This window comes from Varroa destructor, unplaced genomic scaffold (genome assembly GCF_002443255.2).
Source record: "Varroa destructor unplaced genomic scaffold, Vdes_3.0 BEIS01000001.1, whole genome shotgun sequence".
NCBI classification, from domain to species: Eukaryota; Metazoa; Arthropoda; class Arachnida; order Mesostigmata; family Varroidae; genus Varroa; species Varroa destructor.
The window spans coordinates 31868754-31893058 of NW_019211454.1; the positions used below are offsets into that span (position 1 = coordinate 31868754).

Sequence of the window (24305 nt, forward strand, 5' to 3'; positions counted from 1 at the left end):
TTATGTATAAATCATATTTATTGATCAGGTCTTTATCCTTTTACCTAGACGCGGTACACGGCGAATTGCTTTGTACCGTGTTTTTTTCTGATGTACATTTGTGGAAATGGAATAGCATTCTAGTAGTACACAATTACATTTTTCCTGTCATTATAGTTTTTCTCATTCGCGGTGGTAAAAGTTGTTTGTGATCTAGAACAACTTTGTTATTTATTCCGTACACATGGTAAGTTAAAGTACCAAAGAACAGACGTAGACAGTAATGGTAATGATGAAACTAATGCATAAAATTATCGTAAAACTCTTATGTACAACAACGCGCCCTGTCCGTTTAGAATGTTTCTTATCCCTGCGATAATCTTTATGGTATTCGTTTTCGTCGACATTTAATTTTTCCCAGACTTAAATTCCGATTGTGCGGTTGCGGTCAACAAGTTTACTTTCGATCTCCGTTATTAACAGATGGTTATCAGCGCGGGCTAGTTTCACCCCACCTGGGTGCCTCTTTTCTCACATGTTATAAAAACGGTATTTATCTCAACTCGACTACCCTTATTTAAAGTAACTACCCCTAGTCGCATGGCCTTGCAGTTTGCCGACCCAGACGACAACGAGATCGGAAATATCTGAATGATTTGCCTTTGGTGAAGACCGTTGATGTTAACATGGGCCTAAATAACACCGTCCTTCAACTTATGGTCGATACAAACACAGACACACCTGTCGGCCGATGCTATGTCCAATTCAGCTGTACTATAATAATCAACCTGACGAACTTGACACTCCACTTAGACAACGCCTTCAATATCTTTCAAAATTTCGACAGTTTCCGAACATTGTTATATACTGCTAAATCGACGCATGGTTATTTTCTCCTTCGGGTTGGACGCGGTGATGCAAGGATATCGTTTAGTCAATGGTATAACCAATATTTTAAACCACTCATATCCCTCAAATAGGAGACGTCCACCCTGGAAATATGCCCATCACCCTTTTACTGTGGTATTATTAGTTTAAAATCGAATTTTTCAAGTTCACAAGCCTCGTTTCTTTGATAGGCAATCACTCGCCTCAGCTCGCGTAACGTGCCGGTTTAACGATGGCGTTGTGACATGTTATACACACTTTCGAGGTAAAATTTCTCTGTATGGAAAATGTTTCGAGCCGTACGTTTGTATTTTTGTGATTCGAGCCTAACCTCTCTTACTCCGTCGTAAAAACGAATGAGTGTAATTTATAAACTCTATGTACAATAGCGTATCGATCGATTGCAGTTCATAGTTGTCTTAATCGGCGTTGGGTCGCTCCATCACTTGCTGTTGTTGTTGGCACTTTGATTTGTCTTCTTTCCTTCCCATAATCGTTAGCGCATGTCCTTTACTTGGTGATTCATGATCAAGATGGGTATCTTCATGAGCTTTCGTTACACGCACACAAACGTTTTGTTGTACAAACACTGCCGCCGAGAGCTTTTACAGACAAAAGAGCTACAGCGCAAGCTTGTGCGGAATGATTTCTATGATGATTTGTTTTCTAATATTAGCCAAACAAGACATATGAGCAAAACAAATAGAAAATACTTTTGAACATTAGTGGTTTAATAATGTGTCATCCCTTGTGAGTCAAGAGACACCTGTCAAGTGAATTTTATTAAAATGTAGAAGCCTTTCTCTACGAAATGAGCCGCAATAAATGGGTTCGAACCACATAACTACCCAATACATTGCTCTATTACTGCTACTACTAGAACGAAAAGGTGCTAGTCGACAAATGGCATAAAATGCTACGCAAAAACTCAGGTGGTTACAACTCTATTGCCATAAAAGTATTCATATAGTATCACATATTTGGGATAGACTGATAGAGCTTCGTGTACTGGCAACACGCACATAAGATGTTATTGCTAAGCAAATTGTTCTGTCTACTCTACTCTGCAAAGAACGTCTGAACGTCTTGATCAGATTTTCATTAAATATAGTTTTCCGCGTTTATATTTCTAGTCCGGAAAGCAAGTTTCTCTGTAAAATAAGTTCAGAACATCATATCGGCCAAAATATGGTTATCTGTCACTGTTAACGGCTGCCTCGTCCCCTCGAACTTCGTGAAGTATTAGCCATTTAACGACTTCGCACATCACAATGAAGAATGCATAATTCTCGCTACTGTTTAACGCCTCTCAGACAGACTCGCTCAGTTCTCTTCGGTATGAAGGAGACACGACATAGACAAAAAGAACTATAGTCATGAGAAGTATTTACCACTATACACAGATCTAAATATATTGATTCCCTTCTCAACTAGTCAAAGGTCCTGCTTGTTCCATTAGGACGAACAAACGGAAGCGCAATTGATATTTAGACGAAAATGTTCCTCGAATAGATCCCTTGTTCCTAACGATGACCCACGACGTATCGCATAATTGTTGCAAGTGGAAACTACAGTAGCAGTTTTCTTACGGGCGAAGCCCCTCAATTGTGGGCCATTGTTGGCATTTGCTTAGAAGACTGGCGGCTTAAGTGAAATGCGCGTTAGACCGGTCGAGATATTATTTCCCGTGCTTTCCAGTGAGTAAGCCAAGGAAAAGCCTTTAGCCGCAATGTTGTCGTCTGTTTTGAAACGAACTAACAAAACGGGACCCGTCACAACATCGGAGGGCAGCTGAAAGTCAATGGGATTAAGACAAACATCATTGTACTACGAGGCATTCAGTGTGAAGACATCGCAAGTCTCTACACATATGAATCATTCGTTTTTTCAAAGCAGTTGTTTCTGTATCGTACCGACGTACGGGTACAACATCAGATGCTAACCTTTGTTCCGCAAAATACATTAAGGGGTTCCGTTGAATCATCGTAGCCGTCGTATAGAGTCAGCGAATCGTACCCGCAATCCGTAGGGTTATCACCTGCATGTAAAAGATAACATCACTGATATTAATTGTTGAAACAGCTAGATAATTCTGTATACAATTTGAATTACTCAGTCAGTTAGTTGGCAGACTGAACCAAGGTAGATTGAATTGTTTTGATGAAAACTGCAACATCTCACCAATCTCCGGATGGTGTAATCCACGTCACTTTGGTCTGAAGGGAAAAATTTTTTGCGGTCTTACTATATTTTTACTGGGCGGAACTACTGAGTGGTAACCTTTACTAGCAGCGCTAAACGGATAATGATGATGATGAATTTCGCGAATAATTTGAAGCTCAGTCTTTCGATAAAATAGTCCATACTCATATAAAAACTTCAGCTTTTTTGACATTGTTGCAAATTGGCTTCAGGAGCCTGTATCCATCTGCTATGTCAACTTAATAAACTCGCGTTTTCGCCAAAAAAAAGTGTAAGGTCTTCCCCATTAATTATAGATCTCAGCTCTAGTAAAACGTGATTGCTATAATACCAGGTTCATACTACGTCTAAAAGCTTCAACCTGCATCTTAAAGACACAGTCAAACTGTGTATCCTCGGGCTCGAATCTTAATTACAAATTGCGAGCTAGACACGCTCTACTGAAGCGGGTTAGATGGCTGGGAACAATGTCGAAGGTCCGTTGCGTTCTACTTTTGCTCTGAACAAAGAAGTACTTTGATGAGCAGATAGGCAACTTCAGTGATCGAGCAGAAGAAAGTATTGGACAGTGTGGAAGGGGTGTGAGAAATACAAACTCGGCCTGGTGAAGTGTGCGAAGAACCGGTGATAGTGGTCGTAACAACCGCTGCGTAGAGATGCATTGTCAAACAGCGTATCGTTGAGAAAAATGTCGGAAAAAGGGATAGCCCTTAGCCACGTTGCCGCTGGTGACGGTGGGCGTCGTTATTTTTCAGGACAACAAGAGGCCCAATAGAGAAATCGAAGGAGCGGTAGCGGCGACCGAAGCCACAGCGGAAACTGCAGTAGCGGTAAATCGAGCAAGTACGACGGGACTTCGACTGGAAAGTAATAATCCTACGGCTTCTTCTGGTCGTGCTACTGCCGGTGGTTGAGTACTCGAAATAAAAGGACAGAGAGAGGAGGACGCAGTGAAATTTCGCCCGTCGAAGGCGAACCAGACGAGCTCATGTGCCCAAACAAAGCAGCAAGCCCGCTAAATAGAGACAGACCCAGCAGCCAAAGTATGAGCATGACAGAGGCAACAGAGGTTGGGAGAGGACAGGGGGCAACTCATACACACAAGCAGTATACAGGCCGTTTTGGAGTGGAACGGTGGTGTTGAGGCAGAATCGGGGCTGCTGTTAGCGGGGAAACATGCGAGTAACCGAGGGGAAAGCTGAAACAGATCACGGGAGTAGGATAGGCGTGCAAATACATTGAGTAACCTACGAAAACACGCAGGAACATCCGCAGTCGGCCAGGGGCGGGCTCGGTTGCTCGGAGAGCGGTCTATGCTGGAACAGCAGTATTCGTGGGGCACGGCGCGAAGGAAAGTCTGTCTTCCTTGCCCGTTGTAAGACAAAAGATAAACAGAAAAGAAAAAGTATGAGGAGCGGGACGCCATCCCAAAAAAGGGACAAAAGTCGCTGCGACACTAAGACAAAGTTGGCAGAAGAGGGAAACAACGACAACATTGAGGCAACGAAAAAAAGGACATATAGAAGAAGAATAGCTGCACAATGAACGAAAAAGGGAAAAAGCCACTGAAGTCGGTGAGACAGCGCTGAAAGGATAACGATCACGACGATGATAGAGGCGCCAGCAGCAACAGCATCTGTAGCGGGACGATACATAACGATGTGGCAGTCGATACGAAGATATGATGAGGTACATGGAGTATTTTGCAGCAGAGGCAAGTGAGAAGAACGAGTATTTGCCAGCGACATTTACAACATCTTCTTCGCAACTGCTACGGCCGTGTTCAGTTGAAAACGGTTAAAATTATCATACGGCCGTTATCCATTCGAAAGGTACGGTCGCACAATGAAGTATAAGTAAGTAGGCGAGTAAAAAGAAACGTAAAAAAACAAGCCATATTTGATATGCTTTTGCCTCTGGCTTCAAGACTGCATAATTGTTAAGATGATTTCACTCACGAAAAAACCTCGAACGTTTGACATTTTACTGGAAGTAAAATCGCGTATTGACTGTGCAAAGAAATCGGTTTCAAGAACTTGAAACCATGCAACATCTGCCAAAAATATTTTGGTATCAGATGCAACTCGTGCGTAACGTAAAAGATAGCCGATACTTCCTATTTTTTATATTTTGGGCATCCCTTAAAAAGGAAGGTAAAGAGCGCGTAGCGACATTTGCTAGGTCGACCCTCCTCATAATCAGAGTCGTCGACAGGGTGTTAGGTTTACTATATTTCTTTTAAGAGAATCGTACTTAGACAGTCTGTTGATTAAGCAGTTTTCAAGGATTACCCTTGTTTTCTTGCCTGCTGATTAGAGATATATGAATACCTATCACGTTTCGTTACTTACAAGCTTAAAAGCTTGCAATTTTAGACGTAGCTTACATTAGCTGACCTAAACTCTACACAATGGTATATAGCCATCAGTCACTTGCCTTCCAGTTCAAAAGCCATAAATTGCAATCGAACAAAACCGGTACCGCCTTCGGCCTCCAAAAGCCAATCGCAATCCGCGCCGTTATTATAGTCCTGGTCGCCATATTTGACGTGTGAATAGATATGTTGGACACCTGCTCGAGCCTGAAGTCGTCCACCACATACTGTAACAGCCAGCAATTATAGTTCATTTAATTATTACATAAGCATGGTTGAAAGCAAAAAACGTTTCAAGTATTCGATGAATATACCTAAGAGATGCGTCTAACGCTCATATAAAAGCTACTGGCACAGATTTCATCTTTGAACCTTAAAAAACTCGGATATATTTTGGATCTATTGGGTGATAACAATTCCTGTAACTGAAATAAGCTTAGTATTGAAGGCTGAATAACAGCTCACATTTAACCTAAGCAACATGTGAGCTATTAAAAAATTAACGCGGACAATCTTGTCAGTCAACGATATCAATACTATTTAGTGTGCTTGACTATCTTGCTTTGGAGTAAAACCAAGCATTCCCACTAAATAGCACCAACATCACTGGTACACGGTAGTAGCGCTTCATCGTATGATCGATATGTGCCCGAAAAGGTTTGGTCGTTTTCACACAGCCCACAGACGAAGTGGTTGTTTGCTTGTCTGAATCTGCCTCTCTGTCTTTCCAATTACCCTTTTTTGTCTATTTATTGCCTATCAGTGCCAACGACCGTGTTCTACTCCTTGCCTATCCCAGGCGTCAGTGGATGGGTCCACTTACCGCAGAAGTTAGTCTAATATCGGTAGCAATGATAGCGGGACTCGACCGCCTAACAACAACAGTTACAGTAGTGGAAGCACGAGAATCTCAGTGGTCCAATTCTTAGCGGGAGTCCAGCAGGTTGCTCGGCTGCTCGCACACTGCTGTTCCTACGCGAACTGCTGAGCCGCTGTTACCACTACCATTGTCGCCGTTACTGCCGCTGCTGTTGCTAATGGTGGCCGTTCATGCGAAGATCTGCGGTGGAACACACAATGCTCCCAAGACGTCATGTGTCATCATCCACGGGCAAACTTCGCTTTTTGTGTCTGCCCAGTAGCGAACGTCCTGCAGCCCCGTTCCATCCCGGCGACTCGGCCGCCAATCTTTCTACGGCTCCTGCTGCCTCTACCGCAGTTCCTACGCGTTATTGATGCTGAAGCCGCTTGGGTCCTCCCTCACGTACTCCTCCGCTCTGGCCCTTTACAGCCAATGCGGCAATACGTCGTTCTCTTCCTGCTCTCTTCAGTTACGGGAGATCTTTTTTCTTTTCGTTTGAGGAGGACTAACACATCTTCGGGGTTCGAGACACCTGCGTTCGCCTCAAGCATGTATCCTTTTTTTATTTTTGCCTTTGCTCACACTGAGCAATACTCCCTGGCAGGTATTCACAAGTCTTGCCAGCCGTCGGAGGAAACGTCAAACCGAAAAGCCCGAGCCGACCACACCGACCGTTATCAAAGTTGCTTAGCCACCAGAGAGCAACAGGGCTTTCCGCAAACCCCATCGGCGCCAGTACCATTACGTTCTCCACTTCCTGATGTTCTACTGCTACTTCGAGGCAGGCAGGCGGATGTCTTGGATCTTACTATTGCAGCGCCATGGCGGCTTCCGTCTGCTCTATCTGAGCCGACTTTTGCTGGCAGTCGGCGACTGCCACTGGCCCGCATTTATCCGCGAAATACTGAGTGGTCCTTATTTCATCGCTCGTTGAACTTCAGTTCTCCGGAGAGCGAATCATAGTGTAAACTGAGGAAGCGGACGGGTAAGCGTCGAAACTTCGCTTCCTTTACAGGATTGCTAGGGTGGGTTGTGTTTCTTTTCTTCCACCGATTTCGCCTCCCCTCGCATGATGTTCGTATCGGTTTCTGCTAGCGTTAGCGTGGCTTCAAAATACAGAAGGAGAAGCAACAGACTGAGGCATGTGCATAGTGCGCCGTCTCTTCATGTTATATGTTACAGCTTGCTGCACTGAGGGCTGTAAGTAACCGTCTGCGGCAACGCTAGCCGTCGCTACAGCGGGCAGAACTGGCATCTCTAGTAGCGCAGGCACGTTTGTGCCACATTTGGCAAATCGCATAATTTACATTCAGCAAATAACCAACCAGTCACCTAGGCAGCCAACCAGTCAAATCTCCGGAGCCTTTCCTGCGTATCTACTCCACGTTTCGGCTAGAGTAAGTGCAGCTGTTAGGTGATGCGAGCGCTGCAAGCGTGTTCATGTGCATGATTATATACGTGCGGACGGGGTACGTATGTCTGTTCCTGTGTCCTGTGAGGGTCTACGTAGCCAGGACAGGCTGGTAGCCCGGCAGGCGGGTCGAAGCAACCACTAGAAAACGAAAGAACAAACAGGCAGACGAGGTCTCATAAGCTACAAAAAACAGATGTTGGATCATTTTCAAATGCCGTCTCCTTTAGCACCAGCAACAACGGACGTATATACCTTTGCTCGTTTTCCATCTACCTAGGCGCTCAAAAACTATTGCCGGTATTCCCAATATGGAACCTCACTGATGAAAATTCACTCAGTTGAGGAAACGGGAGGGAAGGCTAGATTCAAAAGTGGCCGCCCACAGAAAACAGCAAGAAACTTCAACAGTCTTCGGAATAGGAACCGAAATGGGGCAGCCATTGAAAACACTTGGCCGTTTTCGGGCTCTCAGGGACTCAGGCTCAAATCGTCCTTTCGGCCCATACACGACATACCTATTCTTCACAGTCAGATCAAGGTAGGGCAGAGAAAATAAGAGGAACGCAAGCGATCCCGAAGCCAAATAATCAACTGTGAGCAAAAGGTAAAAGATTTTTCTGAAAAAATCGCCTACACGCTACAGTTGATGGCTATGTAAATTTCGTATTTCGCTTAGTCAGCATAGTATTGGTAACTTCTTATCAGATCTACATAAATTATTAAGTTGGCTATTACTTATGACGAAGGGTCCAAAATGCTCGTTTTGACTAGTCTAGATACCCAAGTTTACGAAGAAAATATTAGGGAGCGCTCGTTCAACGTTATATGTCAGTTATTTCTACTATTTTGTACAACAATTATTTGAATAATACGTTCGATGAAGTAATAACGGTGATAACGAGCTATCCCAACTACTCTATTCATAGATGAAAGAGTTCTGCTTCTATTTAGGCGTAATTGATTCGAAAACTTCGAGTCTTGTCCAAAAAGTACGATGTACGCGGCATGACGTGCGCGCCATTATTGATCTACTGAGAAGCATTAAACTGCTGCTTACAAAGGCTTAATCTGGAACAATCTTATCGAAAGGCTTGCGAAATCTGTGATCCTTTAGAAGTAGACTCATTTCAAAGTACGTGAGCGTGAGAATTGGTTTCTATTGAAAATTTTGTCGTCTATTTCACTTAAATAACTTCATGGAATTCAGTTCAAAAGTGAGCTCGAATCCCTTGAGCGAGGTCACCTACCGAAACAGACCTCTTCATCCTCAAAATACTCGTATCGAATCAAGTGCGAACTGCACTTGTATCATTTGTGTTTGCTTAAAGAAGGACTTCTAGGACAGGCAGATATGCCTTTGCAAAGGGCTCTGTCGGTTCTGCGACAGCTCTGTGAGCATGATGTGCCATACCTCTGTACAGTCTAACACTGACTATCGGATTAAGTAGCTTACGCCAGTGTTAAACGGAAGTATAGCGCTGGGAAGAGTTGCTTTTCTACGCGGCAACTCACAGTCAGTAACAGAAAAACGATATGAGCGTGATGTTCTTTCTGCTTTGTAATATCAAAGCAAAGATGTGTCATCTTTTAGTTATTTTCGAAATCGCCGATGAAACATATCTTCTTTGAACTTGAAAAGAGCTGATCCTGGTTGTACAAGAAGTAATAGCTCGCTTTTTCTAACCTCTAGAATACCAAACGTCGTACTCAAAATTGAAAGGAACAGGGAAACGTGTGCTCAGCTGAAAACACACTATACGCTTGATATTGGCGACAGGTTCTGCCCAGCAAGGAGCTACAAGCTGGCTTTATATCGTGTCGAAAGGTCTTAGTTACCTGCTGTTCCTGATTTCCGTATCGCACATTCGAGAGAACGAAGTACTATAATAGAACCAAGAATAGTACGACCTACTTAACCTTCTCATAATATTAGGAGAATGGACGTAAACGCATCCTGATAACTGTTGGTAGATTTAAATACTGGTAAACAATGTAACGACGGTATTCGCAGCCTATGCTACGCAGCAGTGATGCGTAACGCTGACGTTGATTTCTTGAGAAAATAATTTCATCAATAATTTGAGGGAAACGTGTGAAATGAGAATTGTAACCGCCCTAATAGTTCGGTATCCCTGATGTGGATGCTATCAATGTAAAGCTCATGCGTTTCACAACCGTGTGAAGCGAAATAGTTGCGTGAGAAATCACGCTATGAGCTTCATAAAAATGATTAGGTATTCCATAAGAGGGATTGTAAATTATGCCCATCAGAAACGATGATGATGATGATATCCAGTGCATATATTGACCTTTTTTTTTTAAACACCTAGGAGTGTCGCGTCAAGTCGTTTTAGATATTTTCAGAATTCGCTGATAAATCTAAGCGGAACGTGCGTGTGAGGAAATCTGCATCTGGTGATTAGTGCGGTCTCTGCGACAAGTGAAGTTAGCTGGAAGGGAAAGGTAACAGGGCACCGATGTCCGGGAACCAGTGGGCATATGCAGCCGATTCGAGCGGCTTGTGCCCAGTGTCTGTAAGCATCGATTCATCGACAGTAAAAGGGATGGAAGTGCTGTCACAACCTGACGACATGAATACAGGCGGAACGGCGGACTGGGAAGGAGGAACGTCCGCCTCCCAACATTCGCCATGTTAAAAACATACTATTATCATCTAAAGACGAGTACCATAGTATCAACACTGCGCTATTCGCTAGTCAACGTTGGCTACTAACGACGCTACGGGTATTCCAGTGGTCCGCGTTCTGATTAAGCAACGAACTTACTTATTGCCCTTATCCACGAAGAAATCAACAGCTCATGATCAAGCGTAAAGGGAATGAATGCGACACATTACTCAGGTCCATTTCGTTGTCCTTTCAGTTCAAAGGATCTGCTTGACGCTGTCAACTCCGATATTTTCCCGCTCGCAGTAAATCTTACGACAGCTTATTTGACTGCTATTTTGTCTAGCTATGGCCCTGATCGAACCTGATGCTGGGTGTATTGCTCTATATATAAGCACAAGCTCGTCGTCAAAATCTCAATGTACAAGTACACATGATGACCCAAAAAAATCACTCTAGCAAGTTTCAAATAACTAAGTGTGTTGAATAATTATCAGTACCCATGTGCGTTCAGAGCAGCACATATATTGAGAATCACACCCTTTGCATAGAGTTTAAACGAAATGTCTACTGGAAGATACAACAATAAACCTCCCGTAGGTATTTTCTCGTAGGTATATTAATAACATTATGAATTTTTAGAATGCTTTACTTCGTCGTCTAAATTTTACGATCGTTTTAACTCAAGATAACATTATGCAGATAAGCAAACGATACGGCCATAATTTAAAAACGGGCCTAACTGAAGCCGCGAAACAGAGTGACCTTAAAATGGCCTCGAACGTTGTCAACTCTGCCACAGGAAGAGACAATCCCAGCGATTTATCGATATCGGTCTTCTTGTTTAACGAAAGAGGCTTAATTAAATCTCCAATTGAATTTAGACTCTGTAGCCACCAGTAGACTCTATACCACAAACAAAGTATGTGATTAATATATAGTAATGTAATGAAACGATAAAATAGGATATGTGTGGGACTATATATTCGAAGCTTCTATCTGCTTTTACTAGCCATTATTACCATATTACTAGTTATATTGGGCGATAATATAAAGAGGAACAGCATAGTCACACGAAAACGACCGAATGGGAACAATAGTGTGTATAGTAGGACAACATTTGTCAATACAGAATATGGTATCAATTATAGTAGAGAACAGTTTCACTGTTTGGCCTGAGTGGTTCGCAAAACGTCTTCGCCGTTGCCAGTCAGAAGCGGCACCAACGCGATACCGTTTCACTTTGAAGCGTTACGATTAAAAATTGTTTCTGTTCCTCTGTAATCCTTCCGAGCAGTATTTGTTTTGAACGAGACGAATAAATTTACCTGTTGAGACGTTCAATATAGGACGTCACCGACGGTTTCGCTTTTAAGTTTATATACATTTACATATAATCTATACGTTAGCTGTGTTTAGCAGCAACGAAAGGACGTTAACAATAAATAACGCCACTGTCGCCTTACACTTTGACTTTAGGTTGTTCTTGAAAGACTACTATTAGCGTAGCAAGAGTGCATAAAGATAAAGCCATTCTTCTTCAAAGACTTTTTAAAAAAACGCACGTCTCCTCACTATTTCCTGTTCTCCAAATGCCTATGAGCCGTATTCACTTTGCCCATACGGTGGCACTGTGAATTTACCTCAGAAGACTGCCGTGTCAGCTCGAAATAGAGGATAGACGACGTTACACGAACGCTTCTCGATTTCCATTTGAGCTGTTAGGACCAGCTGTGCTTTCTCAGACAGCACTGGAGACTGTGCTGTTGGTAACGCTTGGCAATGTTGCAAGTCGATGGCGAGTTAGTACTGCCGGGACGTATTATTGTGCCGCTTTATCCTATCGGGTTAGCTGGGCGCCTTTCTAGAATGCCTTACCCGAAGTCAAGGTTTTCTCCGAAAGCGGGTGACAAATGGCCATCTTTATTAAGAGGCATTGCCAATCGACCCTTGTCCGTAAGCAGTAGCAGGGGACAAGGCGAACAAAGGACTATCTGTTAACTACGATAGGAGCTGCAACAGGGGACCGGCAGATAGAAGGTCTCAACGCGCCTCAGTACACCAACATGAGGCATTTCAGGTTAGAGGACAGGCACTGGGCCTTCGATGAGGAAGACGAACACGAAGCAGCGAACGATAATGGCAGAAGTAGACGTAGTCCACAATAATCTAGGACCGCGGTAGCAAAATAATGAGCCGTGTGTGTATGTGTGTAGAAGACACCGTTTGCGTAGCATGCAGACGAAGCCACACATAATTGTTTTGCTGCCGACAGGTGTCATAAGGGACTCTTAGCTAGATAAAAGTAACCGCTTGTTACATGAATGCCATCTAACAAGGCCAGCAAGTCAGCCAATGAATTCCTACATCGTTGGCGAAGTTTTACCCACATCTGTAGCTAGCCTTTGCTCGTAATTACTCTTCGTCACGAAAAGAAGCCGAGTGCGGCTCGCACTTTGCTCGACTAGGCCGACGAAATAGGTATGCTGCAGGCGAACATAACATGGCGGTTTGTCAATTTGAGGGCCTAGTTCCTGATTGAAGCGAACTCCACAGCAGTGAGAAAAGCAAAGGACAACCGTTAGAAGGGTCGAAAAGTGGACAGAGTGGTGGCGGTGGATGACTTGCAGATGGAATACTTCCTTTCAGAATCTTAATCAGAGTCAAGCCCGACAGATTGGAGCCGGTTTCCTTTTAAAACATCGATAAATCCCTATAACTAGTAGTCTCACTTAGCATAGAGTTGCCTGGTGTCCCCCGGGGTAAAGGTCAGATTTCTTCTGGAACGTAAGAGGATAGGGCACGATGAACTAATCCGAAGAGGGTTCGAGAAGTTCCTTTCTAAGAATTTACTGCTTTATCGATGGATGCTGTCCCACTCAACAATAGATTACGCTGTTTCTTTTCCATCCTACGTTCCGCCCTTGCCTTTTTCTCCCACCAAGCTAACCTTTTTGGCTCCAAGGCGCTTCCCTGACCCTGAAAAGCTCATTAGCTCGGGTTGCATTTGAAAGAAAACTACTGGTGTTTCTGTTGCTGACCCTAGCCACTCCAACGAAACCCACCACATTCCGTTCTGGCCGGGCAGGTAGGTGTGTCTGTTTCCTGCCTGTTCCGTAACTCCTTCTTTTCCTTTTCCTCCTGCTCCTGACCTTAATACTGGCGCCGCCGTCGCCATCTACCAAACTGGCAGAGTCGCCGAATAAAAGAAAAGAGGAAAGCAGAATAGCTTCACTAAAGAGGTTGTCTGATCCTGGAGAGCCCGGAAGAATGTTCGGGACACAAGTAGAGCCCACGGGCTGGTTCGACGGGCAAAAAGGCGTGCAAAAGCGACTCGAGGTGGCAGCAGCAGCAGCATCAACCGGGCAATGGGTTACGCTGGTAACAGCAGTAGCCGAAGGGACGGAATTACGGTGAGCAGGTGGTCTTTTGGTTGCTAACGACCTGGCTGAAGGGACAAGGGAATAAACTAGGAAAGTGCAGCTCAGCTAACCTGACAAGAGTACAGCTGCTAGTCTTTGCCGAGTAACATTAGTAAGTCAAAGAGAGCTTACCCGACTGACGGCCGCTCTCAAGATGCAGCGGAGGGGATGACACGGGACAGACCAGATCGGTCCGCTGAACTCCGGACCGGTGCGCTAAACAACAGTCAAGAGTTACAAAAGACTTCATATATTTGCACTGCATCTCAGTGATTCTAAGTCAGCTTAAACCTAGCGACCTGTAGGTATTGCGTGTCACCCCAATGACAACGAACGAAGCGGGGTGAGGCAGCAACTAAAATAGCCTGAGTTTTAGCGCCGCAGAGAAACTGTTCTTCTTAAGCAAACAGCAAGGCGAAAAGGAACAGAAATGATGTGCAATATATGATGGCGAGTCAATGTACACTTCCCAGTCTGACATACAGAAACGTTTTTTGAACATTTGAACAAAGGCAAAAACGAACGAGAGGCAGCAGAAGGGGAAAGGAAAAAAAAGTGTACGAGAAAATGTACGAAATACGTGTATTCCAGCACAGAGCAAGAGAACGACGTTGCCACAAACGATTTTCAAGCATTCGATTTTCGCACGATTGACAATGACGTATTCAGCAACAGCAAAAGCATTTTGCCTGAAAGCCTCTCGTCCGTCGGTAGCAGCAGAAATGAAAAGACTCACCCTGTATATATGACGAGTGGCCAAGACTGGCTGCGGTCTATTCGCATGCTGCCTCTTAACATTGCCTAACGCGTCTAGCACGCGATGACGACAGACACCATTCAAGCTAGCTGTCATACCACCATTTCTGTTGGGGTTTGCTTGATTACAACCACTCCAATCCAAATGGCGTATCGCATATAGAACGATGATAGCAATGACCAGTAGCAAGAAATGGTAAGACCGTAAGCGTGGTAAGACCGATTGTAAGTTCGGCATGGCGTGTGCTCGCCGACCCGGCAGGCAGGTAATGTGTAACCCACACCCGACGACCGCCGTACTTCTAGCCTTCCTGCTTTGGTTGCAAAGCACAAAGCACACTCAGCCGGGATAGCAGTAGGAGGAAGAGCCAACGGCTGGCCGGTCGCCAGTGTTTGTGGTGACGCCCAAGAAAGAGGCGCTTGGGAATGCAAAGAAGGTCCTGTCGCACACTGCGCAGCAACGGCTGAAAAAGCGGTGAGTGGAATGGCCGAACCGTAACATAAGAGGCGCGAAGAAGTGCAGATGGAGGTGGCTTAGAGTGTGCCATTGACACATACGGAAAGGAATTGCGTAACAAGCAGAGGTTGGAAGCTGGCGCTTGCCACAGACCGGCTCCCGTCGGCCTCCGTTGCGGTTGCCCACACATGCACACATGCGCACACGCAAATACGAATATGCCGGCATGAGAGCAAAGAAGAGAGAGAAGGAGTTACGCATATTTTTCGGAACTGCGCCGCTCCTGGAGTACTGGCCCGAACCGAGGCGATGGGTTCTGACTGACTAAGTGACTGTTCTCTGTACACTTGACGGCGAAGACGGCCACGGCAATGGAAGCTATCCTAGCAGCGATGGAAAGGCGACCCTGCACACTTCTTGGGAGAAAGGCGGTCGAATTGCCTCTTCCTCGAATTTTTTGAGATAACGCTACCGGACCAGGCCTGTCTGCGTTTCCCATTCCCTTGTCACGTGCTCATTCTTCGCCGCTCAGTGAAAGCTACAACTATGTCCTCGACCCAGTTCTTCTTGTCGCCTCTGCATTGGGCAGGGTTAACGTTACCACAGAAAGTCATAATCGGTTGGGGTGGGCTGGGGCAGCTAGTTGTTTGGGGAGCAGCAAAGCATGAAGGATGGGAACATTGTTAGATTATCATACGTTGCAGTGTGCAGACGTTGGCGGCGTCGAAATCGCCCTGGCTAACCGAATTAAGCCCGACACTCAACCTTACTACAGGCAGCGTGTTCGACTTAGCGTTGCCGGCCTCGTCGTTGATATCATCCTTTTTCTCTCTCTTTTTCTATGATCATTCCCGAACCAGCGAGCCCCAACTAACGGAACTGATTCAAACGTCGGCTTTGAGGAGAGCCCTTGATGAGAATAGGACTTGAGAAAAGGGGAGATAGAGCCTTAACCTATGGTCTGCACCTTTTCGTACCCTAGAAAACCTATACCAATGGAGTATTCAAACAATAATGCTCGAAGAAACGATTAGATAGCAGGGTCGCACCGAATATTCCAATGTCGATGCCAACCAAAAAAACTTACGATCGAACAAGACTCCCCTTGCGGCGGAAGAGATTGAGGATAATAGTGTGCCCATAAGGGTGTTGGCCCCAAATATGTGAGAAAATGTGTATGCCGATCTGCATCTGTTCGCGGGCTTGCATGTGGACCAGTGCGTGTCGCTACTTCTATAGCGATGGAAGCAAAAGCCTCACTTTCTACCAGAGGCCAGCAAGAACCTTTTCTTCGAAAGGTCATTGAATCGACGAAAGCGCTTTAGCGAGTGTGTCACGGGCTTAACACGCGCCAATCAGCGTTCACATTACCCACAGACAGTTTCTCAGCCTGCTTCCTCTATGTAGACCTTTGCGCCACATAGAAGTCTGCCTACTAACAGAAAGAAGAAGCCAGCTTTGGAAATGAATCAACTGCTACCGCCGCTACTGCTGGCTGCTAGTGCTCCAATGACAGCTCATACATGAGCCAGTAGATTCAAGATCGGAAAAGCGAAGGAGAAGCTAAATCTTGAAGCTGATCGTTTCACCGATCGGGTGAACTCCGCAGGAATCGGCGGAGCGTCGCCAAAAACGTTACTTCTTATTACAGCCAGGCAAGAAAATAAAACAGTCAAAAAAGAAGTAGACTCTAAACCAGTACCCATTCGATTTTAGATTTACAGATAGGGCAAGATATATTATCTAACGAAGCCTTGTCCACCAGCTCCCGTAAGAGGAAACATTCCTCCACAGGATCACTGTGGCAGAGTTAGTTAAACTACATCTTCTGACCATGGGTCAGAAGCCTGCTGGAACCTCGCACGAGACTTTCCATGGGTTGAAAAGTCTACGCTACTTTAAGCCGTATGAAAATTGTATTCGTTAACATTTTTCCACTTTGTTACATTGTAATGGATACCCTGAGAAGCAGTACGTCACATAGCCCTTTATTTACCATAAGCGTCTTATGGAACGCTTCTGCGACGACCGACGGCTAGAACTGTTTTCCTTCAGTAATATATAATCCTGCAGAATTTTATACGTTTTCCAAACAAAACGATATCGAAAACGTATTTCTATTCTGCCCACTTTATCGTTTCAGCTTATTGTTGCGGTCCTAGCTTATTAGTATATTATCTACGTAGATTAATCGTCACTATTAAACGCTACAAATTAGAAAAAAGGATCTATTTCATAAGTCTTCGCATAGTTTAAATTATACACAAATAACAAATTGCCTATCAGGGTATACATCTTTGACAAACGAGCAAAGTTACTGGCGCGTGGCTATTCTAGTAAATAGTTAATTGACTCAGACTTTCGCTCAGCACACTATTAAAAGCTAGAGGTCTTTCAGGGTTGTAGGATAGGATATGTGGACCCATATCAACAAGCGCGGGTTGAAGTAGGCTAAAAAAGAGATTCGCTTCCCTAGGCTGGTGGCTCGAGTTCAGCAACTGGCCGGTCGAGGGTTGACGACATGGCCCCGTTGTAGGCCTGGGGTTATTGGCGCTGGGGCGATCGCCACAACTGCGCTCAGTTGAGCGGCGGAAATGGCGTAGGCAGCTTAGATAGACTGTTAGCAAGTGTCCAAAAAGAAAGGCAACCTAGAGCACGAAGGATGCCAGCACAGGGGCGATGGTAGAAAAGAAGGTGGCGAGTCTTATAGAGAAATAAATAACAACGGGGAAGGAACATCGCGGGTTATAACCCGTAGCGAGTTGTGTTCGTCCTTAGCACCACCAGGGACTGTTTACCGACCGGTAAATTTTAGCCCGATAGCCGCATTAGCCAAAAGCAATTCGAGTCTCATATACTTCTAACGCTCTGAAAGTTAGTAATTTAGAGGATCAGCTGTAAAACGAGTTTTTTCGTTCACTTACGAGGTCGTTAGGCCTATTATTCGATTAAATGGGCGATTTTATAAGTGATATGAGTAAATCTCTAGAAAAAATATTTTGCTACCAATATAGTTTTTATCTTGCAGCTAATAATGATTTAGAATGAACTGAAACATGAAGGATCAGACAAAACCATCAGCAGTACTTTGATCACTCTTTCCTATTGACTATGAGTTAATGTTATTATTTGTGAGACACAGATACACTCAAAAATGTGTGGTATGTCCACTTACACACGACGTCCGTCCGCGCACTACTTTTACTATCCGAGATCACCGATCTACGATACGACTTTATATAGAAGTAGTATTTTACCAAACTACCTTCAAGACAATAGAAGGTATCAGACGTCGAAGCTGAATCCGCTTTGCCAGCGCTAAAGAACTAATAGAAGGTCATTAAAACATGACGTAGATATAGTTTAATCTATTCAGAAACTGTTAAATCAATGGAATCTAACATAAGTCTATATATTCTTTGGCCGATTGAATTGAAACAGGGTTTCGGTTGCCAAGCTCATTTTGTAGGAATATGTAGAGGATTTTCAAAGTTCCTCGTTGCCGATTCTCAAGTACGTAGAGCCTTTACATAACGATAATTAAACGAATTCTGTGTATCTCCATTACCTGTTGAATGTCGTGCTTTGAAGCCTTTTCGGCTGACAGACGCGTCCGACTTAAAGACGAGATACATCTTGTTGTTCGATGAAAGTAGCGGATGTGGCGCTCGCGCTCCACAGAAAATGCCCAATGAACTCGAATCGGTATTCTCTCCGTCATACACTGACAAACTATCGTAGGAACACTCCTGGTGTGGCTCCAATTCGAAGTCATCAAAGACCTGCAAACGACGACAGAGGGAACATTCGACGACAAATAACACTGCTGCATGATAACTTAAAAGACCCAAATGCTGGAGACGCAAGCGGAAGCCTGTTTTTTTGCTTTCATATAATTCATAAATTTTCACTGCACCACGACACTTGTCTTAATGCGGTTAGACTAAAGTACAAATGCGTCGCTGCCCTGTAAACGTAACAAAAAACAGGTTTTTCCTTCCATAGCTGTGGACGCTACAATAGTCGACAGCTTACCAGCTTCAGACGGTGTCCTGGAGTTGTCGAGAAAAGCCAGGCGCATTCCTTCTTAGAAGGATATTCCTATATGGTTGGGAAGAGCGACGAAATAACAGCGGTAAGTGAAAGCGGATCTGGTCGACACGATTATATCGCTCATATGTTCGCCACTCACTCCAATTAAATATCGTATAAAACTCAATAAATAGCGGCTCCTTTGATAATATGGACATAAGTATCGCAGAAGTAATACATGATATAATTTGAGCCGGCGCATTTTTCTTTACCAAGATTGTTTTCCATTAATTAGTTGACTACTGAAACCTTTCCATAAAACGTGATAGAAAAGCGTCAAACGTAGACAAAAACCACTTGTCTTCGTAAATGCTTGTGTGGATGACACGAAGCAGGAACAATTCTCCGATCTGGCTGTGTTATACTCCAGAAGGCGTAAGTCCTTTCTTCTACACGACCAACTTAAACTCCAAGAAATCGGGCCATGGAAAGAAAATTGTCTATATATGTGTTCTATAGTGCTATCAAGTAAGGCGGTTTTTTCCCGATGAGAAAAGAAGCACTTTGAAAATAAGTTAGCCTTAATTAACTTACGAGGGGATAGTTTGGCGAGGTAATTTCACCGCCTTGTTGTGAATGCACGTGGTGCATGCAGGTGCCTTCTTTGCAGTCGCGACCATTTGGATGGAGTACAAAACCATTGAAGCAGGCGCACTGAAATGAACCAATCGTGTTCCGACATATATGCTGACAGCCTCCATTATTCGTGGAACACTCGTCCTTGTCTATTTTAGCGGACATCCGACCGTCGAGCCATCGAGAACGTTTCCAAAGTTCGCGTCACCAGGAACAAAAATAACATGTAAGATGTGTGTATGGGCAGCAGCAATGAAGACTAAATAAACCAGTAATAAAGTTGCTACGTAATACGTTTTACTAGGCGTTAATCAATTACTAAGTGAACACAGATGATAATTAATGCACGTGGAAGTTTATTATATTACTATTACGTTTTATGTATATATATATTATTACATATTTACTGCAATAATATTATTAGAAGTTGCTAGTTTTGAAGATTTGTAAAAAGTATCATATTTTATAGTAGCAGTAACACTGATATATGGCTAGCAGTCTTCTTATACTTTCGTTATAGCGAGGTGCATGAAAATTGGAAACGAGATGGCTAGACTCAGCCGAAGAACAGCGCACTATTTAGATCGATCTATTAGACATTGAATGAATAGTAGACATAATCTTGCATTTTAATATTGCCGCTGATGATCTGTGTTCGTCATACGGACAAGCCGCACAACTTTGATTCAATCCAATACGAAACATATAGGCTTTTCCGCCTATACATGTAGTTATGGCTTAGATAAATCGACCACTCACGTATATATATATTTAACTGGCATAACGTATAAAACATATTTATATATCTACGAAATATCTAGCTATTTAAGTAATTAGTCCCATTGTTCTATAGATATTTTACCTTGTTACCGGATTTCGAAGATTTCAATGTGCAGAACAAAAATAAATATGCTCGTGTGCCTCTGTAAACTGTGAGCCAACAGTGCTCCAAAATTCAACTAAATTTAATACGCACCGAATACTTATTTTGTGTTTCTTCCCAATCCTCCTGCACCCCCCAAATACATCTCTCCTTGACACCTTTTTCGCAAGGCCACTTGCTTCACATGAAAGTGCGTTTTGCGTAAACGAGTATTAGTAAACCCTAGGTAAAGCGAAGAAAGGGCATGGCGGGAGCCAACAGGGGTAACAGAGGTACAGTTATGGGTGCAGTGAGTACGGGTCACCGGAGCATACTGGTCTGGGTCTCGCTCTGGCGTTTCTTCACTAGCGCCACAGAGTTCCCCAGGCAAAAGAGGAGTTATTTGGGAAGAGACCCTCTGTGAGACTGGCGGAAAGGCGTCCTTTGATAGCGGGTGGAACCCATTACAATGCAACAGGTAGCTGCGCTACATGCAGTTCTCTGTTTATACACACACCGGGAAACACCAAAGAAAAGGAAATGGAACTTGAAGCATCTCAACATCGCAGAGAAACGTCTATGGAGGAAGTGAGTTCTAAAAATCATTATAAATCCATTGTGTACACAGAAGTTACAGCAGTGTAGGCGGACTGACCCGCGGGGTCCAGCAAGCTTGGTTCGATGACCGGGCTGGCTAGAAAGAAAGAGTGGTACTGAGGCAGAAGTGCATAGAGGTTACGACGAATAGGGTAAGACAGATCGCGATTGAAAGGGCACACCGGAAAAATGAGAACATGATAATAAACATAAGGGAACGATAACGAAAACGACGTTAAAAGCAATGCGGATGTAACCGCCTAAGCACAATGAGTTTTTCATTATAAACCATAGTGGCAACACTATAATGAAGTTAACGTGCATTGCTAGTGGTTACCTATAAGAAACGTTAACTAACTTTTTCTTACTTCTCCACTTGGCCCTCATTTCGTGCATCCTTTTTTTTGCCTTTTATCCCACTCCTTTTTTCTTAATACAGTTATTCTTTATGAGTTGTCAGTCCGCATGTGCGATTTTTGATCCTGTTTCCCCCAGGATAAGGATTTTAGCCATGTTTTTTGTCAAAAGTGGCTTATGATCTTCTTTTTTTTTGGCTTTCGGGTCATGTGGTTCAAGCTGTACGTACACCGCTGTGAGCTTTTATACAGGCGACTCCCATGTAACGCTGTGGTTATACTCACTTTATGTTCACTTTAAGTTATACGGACATAAATGGGTAAGTTTAATACCCCAACTCGGGCTCAGGTACAAGACAATACCTGTCTTTGTCAGGACTACAATACAGTCATCCAAGTTGCTCAATACGATAAAATTATAGGACTGTGTATTATATGATAGCGGATCATTAGACTGGTGAGCCCCGCGGGCCAGTACGTCTTCATCAATTTGCCATATATTCGACATATTTACGATAATGTGTTACAATACTGATCCAAAGCACCGCAAGTAATTTACGTTCTACCGAGATCATTATATATATATATATATATATATATATATATATATATATATATATACTATAGCTACGGTTATATTCTCAAGAGGCAGTGCGTAAAACTATTCAGACCATTTCCTCATTCAAAATGTTTGCCCTGCATTAAAATTGTTACTATCTCAAACTAATTAATATCCTTATTAATGTTACAAATAATAAGATACTCGTCGTATAGGCGAGCAAGATACGTATGTGTATATTTCTACATGTATCGCCTATGCTAGATTCATTCAAAATTTTGCAAGAATAGAATCTGACTGTTGAGATATCGACATTTTTTTAACATCCATGATTGAGTCATTGCTGGAAAACAATCTTATAATATTCTTACGTCTTTTTTTCTCTAGAAGTTATTATTTGGTCGTCGCCTGGTTTAGCATTTCGTCTCGTAAAAGCCAGCTTGTCGAAGATTCTTCGAAATTTTAAAAAATAGGGTAAACACGAAAGATGCACTTCAATCCAGGAAGAGGAGGATAAGTTCACGGTCTCTAGCTTAAAAGAAATGAAGGAGCATCAACGTTCGATTTGCAGACCTGTGTAACTCCATTGGCGGCCTTTCGTATTGCCTAAGCTTCTCTACCTCAGACTCCCACAGTAGTTCGCTTAGGCCCCGTTCTCTGCGTTCTACCCATCAGTGAGTTCACTTCCGCTGCCTAATGATAGCGCCATGGAACCAGCGAATTGAAGACATGCAATGCGTTAGCCAGACAAATTCGTTTTAGTCCCTTTTCTTGGTGGTTGTTTACAAATCTCATACCCATAGACGCCATTATCTCTGTTGTAGTGTTGATAATGTCGTTGTCATTATTACTGCTGCTGTTATTACCGTTACGATTTTGGCCATTTCGTCATCTTTTTGTAAAACGTGCGCTTTTTCAGTTCCATTTTGTTGCTGCTGGTGATGCTGGTGCTTCTGCTAATGATAGTGTTGTCGTTTATTGGAATTCTATTCTCTGTCTTTCACTCGTTTGGGATACTCTACGCTTTTTCGCGCTCTTTCCTAAAAAAATACAGATAGGGCCAGATCAGCCCAAACATGATAGAAACTTTCTGCCCCCCAACCCTAGACTGCCGACCGAACCAGCTACTGCCGCATACACGCTCACCCTAGCCAGGCATCCACAGCCACAATTTTGTTCTGCCTTCTCCTCATCTCAAGCAGGTGACAAGGCAGCACCTCGTCTGTGGGTGCTGACTTGCAGTGTGATTACTCGATGATGTGCCCTAGCCCGAACGGATGAAAGACTGATCGACCCCGGAAAATTCCTTGGTTCTAGTCCTGTGGCCCGCGTATTTTCTCCTAACCCCCACAGATTGTTTTGCTCCACTCCACATTGCACCTTACCTCCCCATACCGCAAACGTCTTCGCAAGGTACCTCATCGCCGCATTACGTTAGAGAACCCTGCTTGCAGTATAACATTCAGGAGAAAGAACGCTGCTGAAAATAGAGACGAATTCTGTGAGAGAGAAACAAGACAACGAGAGAAACGAGGATCAAACAAGCTGGTAATGGACGACACCATATGGGATACCATCAGATTGGATAGTACCAGACATCTCCATTTGAATGAGCTGTGGAAGGCTCTGTACCACCAGACCCCATGTCGACGGGACGACAGGAAGGCGGGTGACAGCAGTCGGACCGCCTCAGGCGTCGGTGAACCGGTACGGTTCCTGCAAGCTATTCGTCGGCCTTCTCAACAGCCGCTTCCACTCAAATTCCACACACACCGACAACACATGTAATACGCTTATACCGAGAGGGATTAACAAACGCAAAGCCGCCATACTGTACTAACAACAGTATCAACAGTGAGACAGGCAAACAGCGAGCATTACTTCCCAGTTATAGCAGTTCATGCTTCGACTTTGGAAACCCTACATTGGGTTTCGATTTTCGCTGGCCATTGGGGAGTTACGGCAAAGCAATGCTTTGCCTAGTTAACACCGCTCTCTTACTACGTCAGAATGATTTTTTTTATCTGTTTGAATCAATCTGAAATATCGCATTAAGCAAGCTACCATATAGAAAAACACATCCTATTTCACTGTAGTGGACTGCCTGCTGGCTTGACAAAGGGGAGGCAAAGGATACATCTGTTTCATGGTGCCAACGTGCCACTATGCGAGGTGCCTCTGCGGTTCTTTTCAACTTTCTTGTGTCACAACATTTTCAGCACATTTACAATTAAAGAGTGTGTTTATCATCCATCAATTACTTTTTGGGCGGTCAGATTCAA

The 24305-nt window shown here is 43.8% G+C and overlaps 1 protein-coding gene across 4 annotated transcripts in view; it reads right to left on the reverse strand.

Annotated features, from left to right (window-relative positions):
* The window catches only part of LOC111253319 (protein tolkin-like), a 111835-nt gene continuing 87530 nt past the window's right edge, over positions 1–24305 (reverse strand). For 2 of the 4 annotated variants that reach the window (XM_022812557.2, XM_086977918.1), the window contains 6 exons: positions 19608–19798; positions 19017–19082; positions 18550–18763; positions 5506–5670; positions 2811–2905; positions 1–2658 (listed from right to left, as the gene is read on the reverse strand). In XM_022812557.2, coding sequence (XP_022668292.1) covers positions 2497–2658; positions 2811–2905; positions 5506–5670; positions 18550–18763; positions 19017–19082; positions 19608–19798 — 893 coding nt within the window. In that variant the 3' untranslated portion in view covers positions 1–2496. The remainder of the gene's footprint in view (positions 2659–2810; positions 2906–5505; positions 5671–18549; positions 18764–19016; positions 19083–19607; positions 19799–24305) is intronic. The other 2 variants (XM_086977917.1, XM_086977919.1) reach the window with 2 other exon arrangements.